This window comes from Siphateles boraxobius, unplaced genomic scaffold (genome assembly GCF_051911475.1).
Source record: "Siphateles boraxobius isolate OS27281-9 unplaced genomic scaffold, OSU_SipBor_1 50, whole genome shotgun sequence".
NCBI classification, from domain to species: Eukaryota; Metazoa; Chordata; class Actinopteri; order Cypriniformes; family Leuciscidae; genus Siphateles; species Siphateles boraxobius.
In genome coordinates this window covers 1,167,501-1,188,014 of record NW_027509142.1, presented here as the reverse complement: position 1 = coordinate 1,188,014, position 20,514 = coordinate 1,167,501, and the positions used below count along the sequence as shown (strand labels likewise).

Below are 20,514 nucleotides of genomic sequence, written 5' to 3'. Positions count from 1 at the left end.
GCTCATCCGCAATTAGCATAATCCCCGCCCATGAGCTACAACTGCGTAAATTACGTTATTTAGGAACGCTGTGGAATCTTCTGGACGTCCTTCTCACGTTTGGCTCTAGTATATTGCATAAATGCAAAAGAGACCAATAGGCCATATGCCTAATAATAAATGTTCAATTATCGTGTGTCCACCAAAACATTTTTAGCCAGCTAAAAAATGCCGGACGCTCTTCTGAAAATAGCCAGCTAGTGGCACTTGAGGGCGCTTTGGAGGAGCAGCTGGTTACTATGATAAGGAAAATGCCAGGCAGTAATATATGTTATCTCATTTTAAAGAATATTACTGAATATAAAAATGTAACCAGCGTTATTAACTTCTCCATTGATGTTCAGTCATTGTACAAGGAGGACGGTTGTTGGCTGTGGTATTTGTCCCGCCCCTCCTCCACTGTGATTGGACGGCTGGGTAAAAAGTGACAGTGACAATCCCACACACCATTACAGCACCAGGAGCCTGAACCACTGATGCAGGATGGATCCATGCTTTCATGTTGTTTACGCCTCATAATAAAGTTAATATAATATTACTTACAGTTTATTCATCACTGCAATAAATGTCAACCTGCCCATCCATTAAATAATATGGTAACACTTTACAATAAGCTTTCATTTGTTAGCATTAGTTCATGTATTAACTAGGATGAACTAACCATGAACAATACATTTGTTTCAGCATTTATTAATCTTTGTTAATGTTATTTAATAAAAATGCAGCAGTTCGTTGTTTGTTCATGTTAGTTCACAGTGCAAATACAAGCTTTGATTTTAATGATGTATTAGAAAATGTTGAAATTGATGTTAATTAAAGTGTTACTCATTATTTTCAGAAAGGGTTGAATTAAAATATTTCGGTATTCTTTCTAGTAATTGAAACGGTGTCGTTACCTCTTTCTCGCAGTTGGAGTTGAGTGTCAGTAAGGCCATAGGACTGTTGGGGGCGCTGTTGCCCGGCCCCGGAGGCATTCCCCCGTGATCACTGGCCTGGCTGGGACACGGCAAGCTCAACGCCTGCGACCCGAGCTTTCCTCCCAGTGTGGTGGACAGATACGCCTTCACCTGCTGCCTCTGAGCCTGCTGGATGTGATACTTGGTGGGATTTTCAAGATGCGTTTGAACCTTGAGACAGAGAGAGAGAGAGAGAGAGAGAGAGAGAGAGAGAGAGAGAGAGAGAGAGAGAGAGAGAGAGAGAGAGAGAGAGAGAGAGACAGAGAGAGAGAGACAGAGAGAGAGAGAGAGAGAGAGAGAGATATAGAGAGAGAGAGAGAGAGAGAGAGAGAGAGAGAGAGAGAGAGAGAGACAGACAAAGAAAGAAAGAGAGAGAGAGAGAGAGGGTTAGTTAAAATCAAAGTTCACTGAACGGTAAGTAATGGCACATTATACATGACATTCTCCAGAAAGAACGATGCGCTGTGAACGAATCCTTGACCTTGAACAAACACTGTTTCACCAACTGAATCTACTATCTATTAAATTGACTTGACCGATAATGATTGCAGATGGTTGTGCCTAAAAAGGGGTGAATAACTGATCAGTTTTGCCTGTTGAACAATTAGTGCAAGACACAACAAAACACTACTGATGTTGTGCTGTTTTTTTTTTTTTTGTCAAAATACGGCTTTCTGCTTTTATGAAGCAACTTTGACGTCAGCGTCAGGTTAAAACAATGGAGTCTTTCTGCAGATCCAGAGCAACAAACGTCTCCCACCTCCATCCTATTTACAGAAGACAGCCTTTGCCTGTCTGATTCAAGCCAGAGCGGGGTAATTCAGATCTCAGCGCTATAAACGTGAGAAAGGCCGACGAAACACACGTGCAATCTTTGACAGCTAAACCGTCACATTTCCAGCTGTTCTCTGAGGAATGATAAAGTATGCATGACTAAACTGAAAGTTAACAGTATAACACTCACTCTAAAAAAAGGCAGGAAAAATAGGGTCTAAAAAATTGCGTTGATGTAAGAGTTCGGGTTAAAGGAAATGTCTGTAAACTGAAAGATGCCCAGGCGTGACGAAAATAAATTTTGTGTGAATGTGTCGGTTCAAGCGCAAGAAAATGTGAAAGACGAACCATTTCAGTATTTGCCAGTATTGAGACGCGGCTTTCTGGGTGCTTCGGATGTGTGTTGAGAGCACACAACTTCTACAGAGACACAGACTACAGAACAATTACAGAGATCTCTTTCACGTCTTCTTGCACTTGAATATTTACATTGGCGAAGCTTAAAAACACGTGCTAATGACACACTTTTGTTGCGATGCAGCAATCGGCCAGTGCTTATTGTCGAGTCCTTCATTTATTTTACTTATGATTCAACACATTTATCTAAAAAATCTGAATATCACAGAGACATACGCCGGGGACACACTTGATGACTGTTAGGCCGATTATGAATGTAATTTGATACTTACGACTGATCGTGCCCAAACGTGCCGAGTCAGACAGTTGCGTTCAGTCGGTGTTTAAAATCTGCTCCAGTCATTGGAAACAGTCTAAGTGTGTTCAGTTCAGTCTGGTTTCAGCTAGTCATTAAGTGTGTCCTCGGCATTAGAGATTTTTTAGATTGGGACAATCAGCGACCACCTAGCAACCACTCAAATCACTAGTGACCACACAGCAATGAGCTAAAATCTACCCAAACCCATTAGTAAAACACATAGCAAAACTGCCCAGAAGACCTTGTGATGAACATCATTCAGAACAATGTGGCATTGTGGTGGTGAGTGCAAAATCTAGATGCTCAACTATTTGTTTAACAATAGTCCCTTTCACACATACAGTCTTTACTGGTAAATTACCGCTAAGAGATCATGTGTGAACAGGAACTTTTCAAAAATACTGGGAAGTTTTTTTGTAAGGGAAGTTGTAACATTACCAGTAAATTACCGGTAATGTGCTCTGTGTGAACGCGGCATGAAGATTAGCGGTATGATCGTGTACGAGGTCAGAACGCGCTGACGTAAGAAGTCTGCTTTGGGTCAATCATAAAGTTCTTATGGAGATGACGTGATTACTCAGCACTGTTGACACTAAGCTTTTTAATAGCTTTTCTATGTAAACATGCGTAGGAATGTTTGACCGATGCGCCACTTCTCGCGGCTTTTTCAACGTGTCGCGCTCGAGACCCAGCCATCTTTTCCACTCATCAGCGCTGTGGCTCTACAGTTGGACACTATTGGCGCTTTTCCACTACACAGTACCAGCTCGACTCGACTCGACTCGACTTTGTTTGGTTTTCCACTGTGTAAAAGTTGTAACTGTACCTGCTTTCGGGTACTTTTTTTCGTATCACCTCCGGCGAGGTTCTGAGCGAGCTGAGGCGATACTAAAATGTGACGTGTAAAACTGCAGACTGCTGATTGGTCAGAGAGAATCGTCACTATTCACCGTGTCATCATTGCACGCGCCACACGGAGCTGTTTTTTTTCAGCAGTGTTTCGTTTTGCTGCCCTCAGCCTCTCCTGAAACAACGTTTGTTTTCTTGCTGTGAGAAACAGCCACATCCCGAGGATCAAAAACAGCATACACTCGATTTCCTCCATTGTCCTGTCTGTGTGTGGGTAGCGGGTGTGTGTCGCGTAGAAGATTACGTCACGGCAGTTTCCTGTGGCATAGCTATGACGACCAGGTACTATTGTGGAGGTAATATCTGTAATGGAAAACGGAGCGAAAAGCGAGCCGAGTCGAGTTGAGCTGGTACTGGTAATGGAAAAGTACCATATTATGCGCGGCTCGTGTTTTTAAGAGCAAAAAAGCGTTCTGTTTGATCATATGTCTTTCACACAGACATCAAAAAAATTTGTCAAATTGAGCAGATAGTGAAACCAAAGCGCTTCTCCTTATGAAGACAACGGCACAGCGTTTTAAGATAATTTCTGAGGACTGACATCACAGAATTTACCGGTATTTTAGTGCTGATGTGTGAATGTTCTCTTGCCGGGTAAAAAGCCGGGACGCCGTTGCTTGTGTGAACATTGTATTTACCAGTAAAGTCATTCTGGTAAGTTTAGGGTAATTTACAGGGATTGCTGTGTGAAAGAGGCTAACGTAACATAATGCATGAATTCTAAAGCCCAAAGTATACTTCGGCCGTCCACACAAAGCCACTTGAAGGCAAGCCTGTAACCTTAGCCGGGAAAAGCGTAACACCTGCTAACGCTGTGGTACGCAGGGAAGGAGACAAGAGGCCGTTTTTTAATGGGTGTCAATGGAGGAGAGGGTTCACTACGCTGAACAAACCGCTTATGTGAGGAAATGGCTTATTTAATTAATCGACAGCCCATCGGCTAATCTTCAACATGTTTGCCACTAAACGTTCGTTTTGGATTGATCTATCTGTCCCACAACTCTAAATGAAATATAATGACGTCGTCAGGGCTGTAATGTGATTGGTTATCAAGACAAAAGTGATATCCTTCTTCATCAATTTTGTTTGGGTTCTTGTTCTAAACTTTGCATGCAATGGCAGCTCCGCTACTTTTCTTGTTCTACCCTTGCGAGCGAACGTCCTGACACGACTCAGTGCTGCCCTCTGGTCACTGGCAGGGGATAAACAACTGCACATGTTGAACGCATTCACGTCTGTGCGCGAGACGGAGAGTAGCCTGGTTTATACTCGCTGCATCTGAACGAGCATGAATGTGCACGCAGAAAAAATACGTCATCACAAAGTACCTCACGAAAAAGCGTAATATTTTACTGATCTATGGCAAAATAGAGAGAGCTTTGGATGATAACCAAGCCAATATTTAATTACTACAATACTAATTTCTCACTATATATGACATAAAAAGTGGAAAAAGTTGGTCAAATACGTATATTTACACACAAACTGACCAGCAACTTTCAGACGCCATCTTTATTTTTTAGCTCAACTGTCACAGAATGAAAGCAGAGGATTGTGGGATATTAAAGGCAGTGAAGGATACATCTATGCTGCCTTCAAAAATGTATCAGATGAAGGCATCTCAGGAGACAGGACGTGAAGCTAACTTTGGATTTGTACGTGCCTTGATGCCTTCCGACCACGGGGGCAGCATTTTTAAGTTTTAAGGTTTAAGTTACAAGTTTTGAGTACCTGACAGCTTCTCAGCGATGCTGGATGGTTTAGAAGACAATTTACTCAGAGTCGACCCCCTGTCGATTCAAAGAATAGTTCAACGACGAGTATAAGTGCCTCCGTTTATCTGACGGACCCCAAACATTTAAATCGTAATGTATGTTGGGGTAGTAGCAGACTTTCCTTTAAATAAGAGGGAACTGTTCTCAGCATGGCCTGAGGGGATAGACTGGAAGTTAAGGAGGTTGTTAATGTCAAAGTTTCAACCATAAAGCTATAAAAGTTCTACCCTAAGGCCAGAATGAATTGGAGCACATTCAAAGGACTATCTCTGTATATATATATATGTCTCTATATATCTATCTATTCAAAGGAAATCCATGTGTTATGCATACATTTGAATGGGATCCATAAACAATCATGAGACCTTAAGAATGAAACCACACGAGTCCAAATGATACCATTAACCATGTGGTTGTCTGTAGTGCTAATAAAGCTTAATTACAAAGTCAAATTGAGAGTTAAAGGTTTTTTACGATTACTTAAAGGTTACTGTAAGAACTTGGACTTTGAATGTAAAATCAGTACTTTAACAAAGGAAAAATCTGTTATTATTTACTTGGAATAAATGTAGCCGACTGCCGATATGACTCGTCTGCACATATCCAAATTTACAAATACACATTAAGAGGCGTCTCGTCAGGTTTGATGACAATAGCACTCACAATGTGGCCTTGTCACTGACATCGAGCCTGGAGCAACACTACTTCACATGCCATATTTTATTGTTAACAAATGAGATATTCTTTTTTTTTTTTTTTTTTTTGGTGCTTGACAGTTTCAATGTATGCACAAAATAGCAGCTCAGATACTCTGCTAAACTTGTGGAAGTTTGGAATCATATAAAGATAAGTAAATTATGCATTTCCTGTTTGAATGTTACTATTCAAGTCAATTACATTAAATGAAACAATGGATTATGTGCCTAATAAAGTGGCAGATCTAAAGTTCAATAACAAACCAGTTCCTGCAGCTGAAAGTTTCACATTTAGCAATTGAGAGGGCAAAAGGCAACTAACAAAGATTTGTCTTCATCGTCTCGTCTTTGCTTGACTCGTGTGGAGGTCTTTGCCTCAGGCCAGATACTGTCACAAGAACATCCTTCTCAATGCCAAGAATGAGACGCATTGTTTGGGCTTTTACAATATGACCAAACTCTTACACTAGTGCAGTGATGAACGATATAAAAATGTTTTTGCTTAACATGGACAAGACTCTCATTGATTGGTTGGTGCTCTAGGGGTTCTTACTAGTGTTCGACTGGTAGGTTTTTTTTCCCCCAGTGGGTGATAGCTGATGAAACATTTCTCCTTCAATGGCTGCGCCGTCATGACAAGTGCCGGCATTTTTACATGTTTCCAGGACGGCATTTAGCGTTTCTTATCTCTGCCGTTTCTCAGCGTGGATTTCACTCAATATCAGGGGGTGTTTAGAAGCCTTGTGGGGAAAAATCGCCACCTGTAAGCTCTTTCAGTAGCTATGGTCTACTAAAAGCCTCAAAGACATCAGGGCTAAAGTGGAGAGAACAAAGGCGCGGGTCTTTAGAGGTTTTATTCGTCCACAGGCATCTTCCCATTCTTTTCTCCTCTTCTTATCGCTAGGAAAGCAGTGAAGATTTACATCACTTCTCTTGTTGCCCTATGACTGAAAATTACAACCAAAAGCCCCACAATGTGTGTAAAAACAGCAACAGGCAGCGCCAGAAAGAGTGCAACCGTTTGACATAATCGATGCAGAAAGCACTGTGCACCTAAAATAATGGTGCCCCCCATTGACCAAAATAATATAAAACGATGGGTTTTTTTTCAAATAAATGTAAATCTTTCATGGGTTTTCTACTACATTTTTCAGTAAGAGACATCATTTACATTATATTAAGCCATACAAGACTTAATACCTGGGGTTCCCTTTAAGTTAAAAAATGAGAAGCATTCACTGACATATGTGCTATATTAAGTCTTATGAAACCATACGATAGCATTATTTGAAGAAAAGATCAAAATTAAGCAAAGATTCACTGAAAATCTTCCCACCACAGCTCTCCACTACTGCACTACCGATGAGGATATTATTAGAAGACTTCGCAGATTTGGATTTCGATACAATGGCAAGCAAATGGCAACAAAGAAAAGCCGTTTCACAAACTAGTACAAACCATACGTTTAAGATGGTGTTAGGCGATGCCGAAAGTCAAATCCATAAGCTGTGTCGCTAAACATTTTTCTTGGGCTTGTTACTTTGGAATATTTTGAATAGCCAATAGTGAAATTGATCCCTCGACTATGATCCCACTTTTTCAGCTTATTTTCCCTTTTCCCAATGTTAAAAATGCAGTGGAATGAAACAGTCGCTCCTAATTACAGGCATTCTTTGCTGAATTAGCGTTTGGTGTGTGCTAAGACTGTTCTTGCCTTTGTCTCCCTCCTAAACCTGATCCTGTACTTATTTCTGAAAAGATCAAAGGTCACTTGGCTAATTAGGGGCCAATCAGGATTTAGACAAACTCCTCTGAGCTTAATGTTTTCACTTTTCAAGTCCAGCGGCTCTGCCTGGTACACCTCTGTACGCTTTGGGAAAGGAGCGACTAAGCTAGTCAGAGACAGGCAGTCTCAAAGCTTTTACGCTTTCTTTTTTTTCTCCTTTCTTTTGATCGCTTGCTCACTTTTATTCTCGTAAAAAAAAAGTAAAACGAAAAGCTTTCATCCCCTCTTGTATTACTGGAACTTCTAAAATCTGTCATTTATAGATTTTAGTGGGAAATGATTTTACCGGTTAAAGCCTATCAAAGAGACTATCAGAGCTTAGTTTAAAATTTCATTCACAATCAATTGTATGTTCTCTAATTTTCTACTATACTTTCCTAAATACTCATTCTCATTTATATTTATTTATAACTTTTTGTAATTATTTAAAGTCTACATTTGGTAACACTCTGTTTGACAGTGTCCTTTTTATGCCGGGTTCAGACTACATGACATCAGCCCAACTTTTGAATGATCGATTTGCCGTAGGGATATTCATAAACTACAATCTGTGTTGGGATGCAAGAATCCATCGTTTTATCTCATATAGTGTGTCATACTGGACGACAACCAACGCTGCGGCTGTGACGCCTCACAATGTCCCGACAGAAAGACTAGACTAGACTTTTTCCGGTCCTCCGCGACGGGTTCGTCACATCTGTGACATTGACCAATAAGAATACAGAAGCTCTACCCTACGCAGCTTTCAAACACGGCGAAATGAGAGAGAGGCGATTGGTGCTGCTAGGTGGAATTATGCAATGGAGGAAAGGTTCGTGGAGCTTGCAATACTTCTACAACAGTACTTCTACAACAATACTTCTACAACAATACTTCTACAACTGTACTTCTACAACTGTACTTCTACAACTGTACTTCTACAACTGTACTTCTACAACTGTACTTCTACAACTGTACTTCTACAACAATACTTCTACAACAATACTTCTACAACAATACTTCTACAACTGTACTTCTACAACTGTACTTCTACAACTGTACTTCTACAACTGTACTTCTACAACAATACTTCTACAACAATACTTCTACAACAATACTTCTACAACAATACTTCTACAACAATACTTCTACAACAATACTTCTACAACAATACTTCTACAACAATACTTCTACAACAATACTTCTACAACAGTACTTCTACAACAATACTTCTACAACAATACAACAATACTTCTGCAACAATACTTCTGCAACAATACTTCTGCAACAATACTTCTACAACAATACTTCTACAACAATACTTCTGCAACAATACTTCTGCAACAATACTTCTACAACAATACTTCTACAACAATACTTCTGCAACAATACTTCTGCAACAATACTTCTGCAACAATACTTCTACAACAATACTTCTACAACAGTACTTCTACAACAATACTTCTACAACAATACTTCTACAACAGTACTTCTACAACAGTACTTCTACAACAGTACTTCTGCAACAATACTTCTGCAACAATACTTCTGCAACAATACTTCTACAACAATACTTCTACAACAATACTTCTGCAACAATACTTCTGCAACAATACTTCTGCAACAATACTTCTGCAACAATACTTCTACAACAATACTTCTACAACAATACTTCTGCAACAATACTTCTGCAACAATACTTCTGCAACAATACTTCTACAACAATACTTCTACAACAATACTTCTACAACAATACTTCTACAACAATACTTCTGCAACAATACTTCTGCAACAATACTTCTACAACAATACTTCTACAACAATACTTCTGCAACAATACTTCTGCAACAATACTTCTACAACAATACTTCTGCAACAATACTTCTACAACAATACTTCTGCAACAATACTTCTACAACAATACTTCTACAACAATACTTCTACAACAATACTTCTACAACAATACTTCTACAACAATACTTCTACAACAATACTTCTACAAAAATACTTCTACAACAATACTTCTTTAATTAATTACACTGAAAGAAAATGTATTGAAACAATTTTCACTTAAAAATTGTTAGCAAATTTCACAAGTAACAGCAAGTAACACACTGAATTAAACATTACATGTTCGAGCAGAAAGACTGAAATAGTATTTTCTTGTAAAACGTTCTCCACTAACCTTTGTTGTATTTACCACTTAGAAAAATGATTTGTACTGTGTAATATTAATCAGTATTTAAATGTATAATTTAACGAACAACCTAAAATAAACCTTTTATATTTCTTATTGGATTTCAGTTTGCGCAACTTCCAAGGAAATTCCTTGATAAAGAAATCTTACCTGGACTAAACCTACTGTATCATGCATAGATTCCAATACATATATATTTCTAATGTTAATAATGTTTTTAAACTAAAATAAAATGTATCATGGATAAAATATAAACTGTAGATTTCAAGGTTAGGTCCATAAATCTAAACTAAAAACTAAACGAAGTAAACTAGAAAAAAAGAAAAGAAAAAAAACTCTACTCATTTCTGATTGAATAGAAATGAAAAGGGAACTATTTTTCTATAGCTTTTGGCTATAATGTTACAGCCAGTCAGTCGTACTAATGCATTCACGTTCTCACATTCTTTTAGAGGTACTATGAATAACTTAAACTCACTTCTTGCAATGTTCCGGTCTGTATTGTATATATTGCTGTTACAGCCAAAACACTGTGTTTGTGGTCAAATCAAATCCGCGCATGTGTTTGCATGGAAGGCAGTGTGTTTTAATTGTTGACAGCCGTTCAGTGGATTGAATGACCAGCACATCATCAGCTTAGCATAAGTAACGACTGACTGAACATAAATACTACGTTAAGGAGTACATGCCATGCCCTTTTTATCCTTTGATATGAGCCACACTAAATCAGATGCTAAAGTATCAGTTGTTTTCAAACACGACTAAGGTGATTCCTCAAGGTGTCAACATTCAACCACATACTTTCCCTCCGTATGCCATGTGTTTAAAACATCGCTCATTTTCTAATACATTTATATTCTGTCTTATCGTTCAATTAATGCACGGTGAGATAAAGAAATCAGTATTTGCAAAAAAATATAATGCCTTATCCTAAAATATTAATAAAATATCAAAAGTATCATGCACTTTTCCTTCATTTTAAAAACATTTGATTCGTTATACAGTATTTGTATCAGACTGGCCGTTGCATGCTGGGTGGTCTTGATTTGTGTAAACCTGTTCTGTTGACAGGGGAGCGTCACGCATAAATATAGTACATTTCACACGTCTCACAAAAACTGTTGTGTGAGAATCAAAATATGGGAGAATTAATTGCTTCATAAATATCCCTAAGGTGTTTCAACAAAGTATGTACAAATAGAAATGTTGCAAAGAACAAGTGACACATGAGTAGAACCTGCTCCTAAATTAGTGTTATTTAATATCATTGAGATGTTATCGTAGTTTTTATTAATATTTTTATTAGATTTATTGTTTATATTTTCCATTTCAGTTAAAGGTTTAGTAATTTTGTAAGTTTTTCCTTTTTTGAAAAAAAAAGTCTATATAGTTTTTATTCATATTTATTTCAGTTTTAGTACATCAAATTAAACGAAATGAAAATGAGATAAGTTTTTGGCAACTAGCTGAAATAAAATAAGTTTAGGTTTTTATATTGTATTTATTTCAAATAATATTTATTTTATTATATGTAATGAAAATGTTTTTTAGTTTTTTTTTGTTTCACTTATATTAAAAAAAACTGTCCTAAATCGGTCTAATTTTAAACTGGTTTAATTTCACCATGTTAATCTAAAATTAGGTGTGATTAATAAAACAGCGATGAAGCAGTTAAAAAATTTTTTAAAAACAGATACATCATAGAAAAAACAACTAAAGAATAATTGAATAGAACTGTCAGAAAGAATTATATTGTCCTTAAACTTGATATCGGAACTTGAAAATAACCAGAGCACATTAACTAGACGAGACCTTAACATGGGTAGAAACTGAACTAGAAAAATATGCAACAATATGACCATAGTCATCCAATATCAGTATTACTGATGCACATTCCAACAATGATATATATATATATATATATATATATATATATATATATATATAACTGAATATTCTATATATAGTCATAGAATAAATCAACAATCAACGCACATGACCGTTTCCCATTCCTGTGACCCAATCACAGACAGTTAATATCATCTCAATAATTTCCCCCCGAAAAAACTGAGCAAATGTAACATAACGGCTCTTACCGAGTGACATTAGCAGCCTGAGTCCTTTGGGATGCAGCAGATTTTGTTGTATTTATCACAGTCTGTGCACAATAGCACAGAAATCAGTAACAGTCCATAGTTCCGCAGACTAACAAGGAATCAAAGCTATGAAAAGATTTTGAATGTAGCTGAGCAAATAGGATTATAGATGGCTAATTCCGAGAGGCTGGAGCACAGCATGCATTAAAGAGGAATTCTCTGGGGAAAGATAATCCCCATATGCGTTTTAACACACTTCACTGTCCCCTGCCCACCCCGTTCCCTCCCCTTCCTTACGGACAGTATCATAATCAGACACGCTTGGGCTGATAAAGACTCAATTTGAACTGGGCGGTCAAAGCAGAAGAACAAATGCATGATATGCTAATGCCAGCGCAACCAAACCATGAAAAGTCATGGAGAATGAGGCCATAGACAACCAGCTATGACATGGTCAACTGAGGCTTCACTGTGAAAATCTGTCCAATTCTTTGATTTCACATGTTGTTACATTCCAGAGAGTGTCAGTATTCAGTGAGAGTATGTGCTGCATTCTCCGAGTCGCCACAAGGGGTGCTATAGCGAACATTTGCCTAAACAATCTTTTGCTATGCTCAGTTTTTACTTTCAGCTCAACTAGTGTCATAGCGAAACAGCGGTTTAAAAGACAGTCTTGCCAATGCTGCCGATTTAGTTGCTAGATTAGTGACGTTTTTTTCAAAAGAGCGACTAGCGACAAATTTAGAGCAACTGCTGGAAAAACACGAAAACTGAAAATATGTCAATTAAAACAGCTTTAATGGACATTCGGCTATACATTATTTTAAAATTGTTATTAATATAATAATATAATTATATATTAGAATGGATTAGGAGAGAAATCTGATGTAAAGTGCCGACAGTTGGCGCATTACGTCATCTAGCGACATTTAGAGACTTTTTGAGTAGGCTTTAGCTACTTTCCATTGAAAATAGTTGGCAGCACTGAATCTTGCAGCACAAGTCAGACATACCAGCCTTTCACCCGTTTCAACTGCACATTTGCCAGCATTTCACGCCTTTAGTACAAATATACAATTCATTATATTTGTCAATTAAAGTGAAAAACAAATTGTTATCCGATTATTTTGTGATGCAGGATAAGATTCATTTTGATTCCAATTTACAAGATATTGATTTTATTCACATTTACTTTAATTGGGGATATTTCAGTTATACTGTTGAACAATTTAGCATAAATGTATTTGAGAAATTATTTTTCTGTGATATAGGGCAGTGTTTCGGACTGATTCAAATCAATTAAATTTTCACTAAATTTTCAAAAAAATTGCCTCAGAGAATTCGGAAATTGTGCTACGCTGGTCATGCTGTACATTTTAACTGGCACAAATGAGTCACTTGTTTCATGAATCGGACTATACTGTTCACGTTGTATGTTTTTTTTGCATGCAGCCTGTAAGGATTTTTTATTGCATTGCATTAAATGCAGAGTTTGAATTTACTTCATAATCTCAGTTGCATTTTGAGACATTTTAGCCGACATGCCAAGAAAGTGAAGCACCGATAATATGAATGCACTAAATCGTAAAAACACTGCCATTAAATCTTATCCCTATATAAAGCCTACTCTATCATATTTGATACACACATTTCTAAGGCCTCTAAATCATCAACATGCTCAAAACTTTGACTTCTACATGATCGACAGTTTATGTAAAACGACTCTCTTCAGGTCGTAGTTCATGCATCTTTCTGCTGTGAAATCTTAAATGATTTTTTTAAAGCAAATGTGAAAATAACTTTTATATTGTTAGTAATATTTCAAGATTAAACTTGTTCATCTCTAAGTCATTGCTGTATTGCATTGTATTGTGTTTTAAAACTACTCCGCCTTGATCATAAAACTAAACATATAAATATCATCTTAATTAATGACACATTATTGGGAGATATAGAGTGACAGCTGATATTTATAAGCATTTGATATGAGTAATCTGCTGTTATAAAGATTTTATTGATTTACATTACTAGCTATCAGAATTTCATCTTACTTACTGGCCATATAAATATCAGCAACAAGATTTGCTCAGTTTGGGACTCTGAATTAAATTATAGTTTTTCTTTCCTCGAGTTTGAGCTCCATGTTCTCACGATATATCAAGCATGATGTATCAAATATGACACAAAACAATTTGTATATATATATATATATATATATACACACACACACAAACATATATATTTGTGCTGTGCAACGATTAATCGCGAATAATCACGTCCAAAATAAAAGCTTGTGTTTATATGTGTAATAATAATTTTATATAAATGTAATAATTATATATATATATATGTATTATATAATTATTATATATATGTAATAATTTTATATATAAATGTTTATATATAAACATGCATATGTGTGCATTTATATACATATATATATAAATGCACACATATGCATGTATATTTTTAAGAAAATATGTTATTTATATATAAAACATTTATATATAATATAAATAATGTATATATATATATATATATATATATATATATATATATATATATATATATATATATATACATGAAAATATTTCTTAAATACATACATGCATATTTGTGTATTTATATATACAAAATAATTACACACATATATTATGTAAACACAAACTTTATTTTATATGTGATTAATCGTTGCCCAGCACTAAATATTTTCTCAGGCTCTTCATGATTAGTCTGACTGTGGCGGGTACCTTCAGCACTTCCATGGGCACCTGTGTGGCACCGGGCGGGCCGGGGGGGGCGCTGACGTTGATGGCGGGGCTCTGGGTGACGTATGCTGAGCTCTGCCGTCTCTGCTGCTCTCGCCGCTCCTGCTCTTGGAGCTGCTCGCGCATCAGCTGCTGGCGGAGCAGGATCCGAGAGGTCACGGCCGAAGAGCCCAGCGGGGGCTTACAGGAGCCATGCTGATGCTCAGAGGGATTACTGCAGGCAGACAGACACACACACAGAGAGAGATGACTCAAGTGGGGCTCTGTAGAGGGACCGTGTTTGGTACACTAGGTGCTGGATAATTGAATTATTTTGAGATCCTGGTAGTTCTCATTAGGAAGCATAATTAGGAAGCATAATTATTTGAACCACAGGGATCGAATCGAGTTGGATTGGAAATATGGAAACTGACTGGAAAGCTAAGCTAAGCGTCACAACTGTACGGTTATGAATTTGACCCCATAGTATTAAACTTGCATAACTTAGCCCACAAATGTTCTGCTGACATGATATACAAAAACATGCGGTTTGTTGAGGAGTTTTGGAATTGTGATATGAACCTTTTTTTTTTACCCATAGTGGACAATAAAATCGGTGGAAAAAATGCAATACACTTACACAGAAAAGGCCAGTAAGGAACCACCTAGCAAACCTCCCACAACACCCTATACCACACACTAAAAATATTATACTTTAAAAAGAATACTGTATAATTAAGTGTGTACCGGGTGTAATGTTTTCAGACACTTCATTTAATTTTTATTGCAAAAAAATTTGTTATAGTTTAAATTTATAATAAACACAATTGGTTAATCTTTTGAATGCTTTTTTGAACCACTTGAGTACGACTTTATGAAAGCTTGTTTCTGTAACTGAATAAAAAATAAATAAAAAAAAAGGTAATTGTGACTTTTTAATAGTTTTTATCTCACAATTCAGGGAAAAAAAGTCTGAATTTTGAGATGGAAAGTCACAATTATTCTGTGGCGGAAACAAGCTTCAATACAACTTGTGTACATCTTTATATATGCAATTTCATAATTACTTTCATTGTCTTTGAAAAATGGTTAAAAATGTACTGCCTAATGTACTGACAAGAATTTCTGATAAACTAAAATATACTTGAATGTAATTTCAGTTGTTATGCATTTCAAAATATATTACACATTCGTAATAATGAAGTTGCAATTTAGTACATTTAAAATATATCAACTTTAAATCTAATCAAGTACTTTACATTTGATTTAGTAAGTTAGTCAACACATTAAAATAGGCTAAGTGCACTTTTAAACATGACAAAAGATTAATAAAACATGAATTAAAATGTATTTTAAAACTTTTAATTTAACATTATTACAAACTAAGTTCACATTTAAAAGTGTACTTAAGTGATAAGGAACACCATGAAAGTGTACTTTATATTATCTGCAAGTAAAATGCTTTTGAAAATATACTTTTAAGAGTTGAAGTGCACTACAAGTGCACATTCAATACAATTAAGTTCACTTCTTTTTAGCAAGGGTAACAATCTCCCTAGCATCATGCAAACATCACTGACATTTTCTCCACTAAATTAATACACATTTTCTGGCCCTTTTATCCATAGTAGAAATGACAGAGATGATAGGAGCAAATGGAATTGGAAAATAATCCAAGATGGCTTCAAATATGTACCATGAAACACTCAATATGTTGGTCTTTAATTGGACATGACTAAGGAGATTTGGTAACTTGCTATATCAAAAAAAAAAAAACATTCACAAAAATGATGGCAAAAGAAAGAGCAGCATGAAACTAGCAAAGGATGTCGGACACAGCCAATATAAATAGTTTACCATCATCATCATACAAACATAGTTGACTGCAGAATAACAAAAGTGACCAATCACCATCAAATATAGTTAGTAAAAATCTTGAAGCATTTAAGGGCTTAACTACAACCTCTAACACTACAGTATAACAGTGGCATTGTTAATACACGGTGAGTAGTTGAAGTTTGTAGCATAATCACAGAACTGGGCCGGACCTTCCTGACGCTGATTCAACTCGACGACTCGCAACAACGACTAAAGCAAATCTCTCTCTCTCTCTCTCAGGAAAAACTAGATCTGAAGGTGAAAACCCATGTAATGCAACAAAACCAGGCTCTACTTCCTCTACATCAGCTGATGTTTTCAGTTTTGCGGCTGTTTAGGTTTTATTTCTCCCACAGCTTTCCTCCCACTATTTCGCCATCAGTTTCTTCTACAGTGCCCCATAGATCCCAGTCCAGCTGAGGAACTTACACAACGTTCCCTCACGCACTTTCAGTTCTCTTCATGATTCAGTAGAGGAACTGCTGGCTCCAAACGCTGCACGTTTTTCCACCCAGAAACCCAGACGACGTGCTGTCGAGATGAGGCCTTCTCCTCGCCGCTGATCCTTTTGATGCGCCTCTGCCAAGCGGCCAGCCAATCCAGCTGTGCAGTAATCGCTCTAATTAGCCCGTCTGGCCCTGTCAAACGCTCGTCTACAGCACTTGCCTAGCAATGTGGTTTTAAACGTGTGTAATCTCATTGTCTACAACTTTACATTTCTGTTTCTGACAAGGCATATTAAGGGCCGTTGTTCATGAAAGCTGCACTGGATGTAGCATAAACCAGTTTATTTGAATCAAACTAAAAGCATTTGTTTTGTTATTTCTTTTTTAAGAAGAAACTTAAGAAAAAAAAATTGCGAGCGAACGCAAAGTTCGTCTGGGGAACGCAAAACATTTGCTTTTTATTTTCCCTCCCATCTCATATTTTTCCCACTACCATGTCGCCTTGGAGGCTCCGTACTATTGCTATATTTCACTGTAAAAAAAATGTTTTTAAGAAAAATATAATAATATTAATCATTTTGATTTACAATTTTTACAACTGTAAAATTACATTACTAATATTATTATATTACTTTTAAATAATCTTAATTTCTTTCAAACGTTAAACTACTAAACTTTTATTTGGATGGAAAATGTTTTTGTGTCAGAATAGACGTCGGTCACATCTAATTTAACTTTTTCCAGTGCTTTTGGTCAACTGGAAATTTTCTAAAAAGTCATATTTTTTATGTTTTTAACGATCAACACCACATTAAACAAAAGCTCAACCCATTTACTTTAGTCCCTCACAGCTTTGATTGAATAATCAGTCACCCTGACTAAACTCAAAAACATCTTTATAAAATCAAACTTATGAAACAGTCACAAAAATTGGGGAAGACAAATAAGAAGAAAGGAGAGAAAGAAGAAATGCAGGGACATTGATTCTGGGTCAGGAGTGGCTAACACGAGTGTTTTTGATGCATCATAGTTCCTCAGTTTAAAAACTGATCATGGTGTGTCTGGCACGACTGAATCATGACTACTGAATCAAAGGCAATGGACTGACTCACACAGGACTAAACTGTGTAAACACACTTTACTGATGGGACTTAAAAATTTGGTATTCTGTGTCTGTTTCTCTAATGATCATGCAAGTGCTGATTTGCTTTGCTAAAGCCAACTTCATAAAACACATCACCAATCAATGATCATGTTGCTAAAGTTCAAAATTATGAAACCTAATTATGCAATCTCTTTAACAAATCCTTAACATGATGGTCTTGTAGTAATTGAGACCAATAACATGGACCTGATTCCCTTTTAGCTTTTTATACACAAATTGTCACTGTAACAGGTGCCTTGTTAAAAGTATATAAATAATAAACTTATCTAATAATCTTATTTTTGGATTTGAATCCACCAATTTATCTGTCAAGAAAAAATAAAATATTAAAATGATATGAAAGGCCTTTCATTGCATAGAATTTAAATCCACTGTATTATTACACAATAACAGCATTTGCTTGCAAAATTTTAACTTTGCGCTCTCTTACAAAATTTATGCGATCCACTTCGCATTGACTTACAAAACTTTTGTATTCCCCTTAGAAACTTTGCTTTTGCTCGCAAAACTTTTGTGTTCTTTCGCAAATGCTTTGGATTTCCTTGCAAAACGTTATCGTTCCACCAAGAAACTTTACATGGGCTCTGAAAACTTTTGTGTTCTCTCAAAAAGTGGTGCGTCCCACGTAAAACTTTGCATTACCTCGCAAAACCTTTGCACTCTCTCGCAAAAGTTTTGTGCTCCTCCTAGAAACTTCACAAAATGCTTTGCATTCAGCCGACAAACTTTGTATTGTTTTTTTGCAAAACTTCTGGGTTTGTTCGCAAATGCTTTGCGTTCAGCTGACAAACTTTGGATTTTCTTGTGAAACGTTTGTGTTCTTTCACAAATGCTTTGCATTCACCTGACAAACTTTGGAATAACACTTGAGAAAGCATGCCCTTTCGGTGGAAAGGGAAACGCTTGGGAAGCCACATCCTGCCTGTAGGGAGGTATCATGTGGAAGTTACACATATGGACTGGGCGTTTCCGGACTGTCACTGAGCTGGCTCCGGCCTATAGCAGGAGGGAGACAACACCGGTCAGAGATGGCAGAGCGGGCTCTGCCAAGGGAAAGACATGGGCTCGCCGTAAGGAGCCATACCGTGGAAGAATACAAATATGGGATTTGCCTCCTCCGGGGGCAGCTCTTGCAGGTTCACCACCTGGTCCCGAAAGGGAGTGGTAGGAACCTTGGGCACATATCTAGGCCGGGGTCTCAGGACTCGGCCGTGAAGCCAGTGCCCTCATATGAGGCAAACCCAGTGATGTTACTGCGGCTGTGAATACCACATGCCCCAGGAGCCTCTGAAAAGTTTTCTTGACATTATTCAAGCAGTTCAGCACTGACCGGGCATGTTCCTCTGTGATGCGTGCCGGCTGGTGGACCGAGTCCAGCTTCATACCGAGAAAAGATATCCTCTGCACAGGGGCGAGTTTGCTCTTTTCCTAGTTGACCCGAAGACTCAACTGGCTGAGATGCCGGAGCAACAGGTCCCTGTGTTCGCACAACTGCTCACCGGGGCTGAGCTAGTATCAGCCAGTCGTTGAGATAGTTGAGGATGTGAACACAACGCTTTCCCATGGGAGCAATAGCCACCTCTGCGACCTTCGTAAAAACGCGGGATGACGGGCCAGTCCGAAGGGTATGACTTTGTACTGATATGCTCGACCCTCGAACGCGAAGCGCAGGAATGGCCTGTGTCATGGGTGGATGGAGACATGAAAGTACACGTCCTTCAGGTCGATTGCTGCAAACCAATCTCGGGGACGGATGCATTCGAAAATGCGTTTCTGCGTTAGCATCTTGAACGGAAACTTGTAAAGGGACGCAGATCCAAGATTGTCCGAAACCCACCCCATTTTTTGGGTACAATGAAGTACGGGCTGTAGAAGCCGGTCTTCATATCGGCTGGAGGGACTGGCTCTATTGCACCCTTCGCCAGTAGGACTGCTCATCTATCACTGGGTGGCCCGTCTCAGGGACGCGTGTGCTTGCGTTTGGCTTGGCGCTTGGCTAGGCGGCCTGCCTGAGGCTTCACGCTGAGGCCTAGAGGGAGCAGAGGCGGCGGCAGTGGGATGCCCTCGGGGACGAGCAGACGAAGGATCGGCAACCGGCGGATGGGTGGAGGTAACGGAGGGCCACCGGGGCAGGATGTGCCGGATCGCCTCCTACTTCTGGGCGGCGGAGAACTGTTGTGCAAAGTTCTCCACCGCGTATTCGAAGAGCCCAACCTGGGAAATGGAGGAGGCCAGGAAACGAAACTTGTTGGTCTCCCTCATCAGCAGGTTTCGGGCAGAAAAAGGTGCCGTCCACAACCGTGTAACCTCCTCATGCACTTCGGGAAATAAGGGCACCAGGGTGGCACGAGATATCA

General features: G+C 38.0%; 1 protein-coding gene across 9 annotated transcripts in view; it reads right to left on the bottom strand.

Moving 5' to 3' along the window:
* Positions 1–20,514, bottom strand: part of mitfb (melanocyte inducing transcription factor b) — a 58,242-nt gene that overhangs the window by 22,818 nt on the left and 14,910 nt on the right. For all 9 annotated transcript variants that reach the window (XR_013195048.1, XR_013195049.1, XM_077204689.1 and 6 more), the window contains exons 2-3: positions 14,672–14,903; positions 936–1,166 (exon numbers count right to left, since the gene is read on the bottom strand). Coding sequence is in view for 7 of the 9 variants with exons in the window: in XM_077204689.1 (XP_077060804.1) it covers positions 936–1,166; positions 14,672–14,903 (463 nt within the window). In the remaining 2 variants the exon portion in view is untranslated. The remainder of the gene's footprint in view (positions 1–935; positions 1,167–14,671; positions 14,904–20,514) is intronic.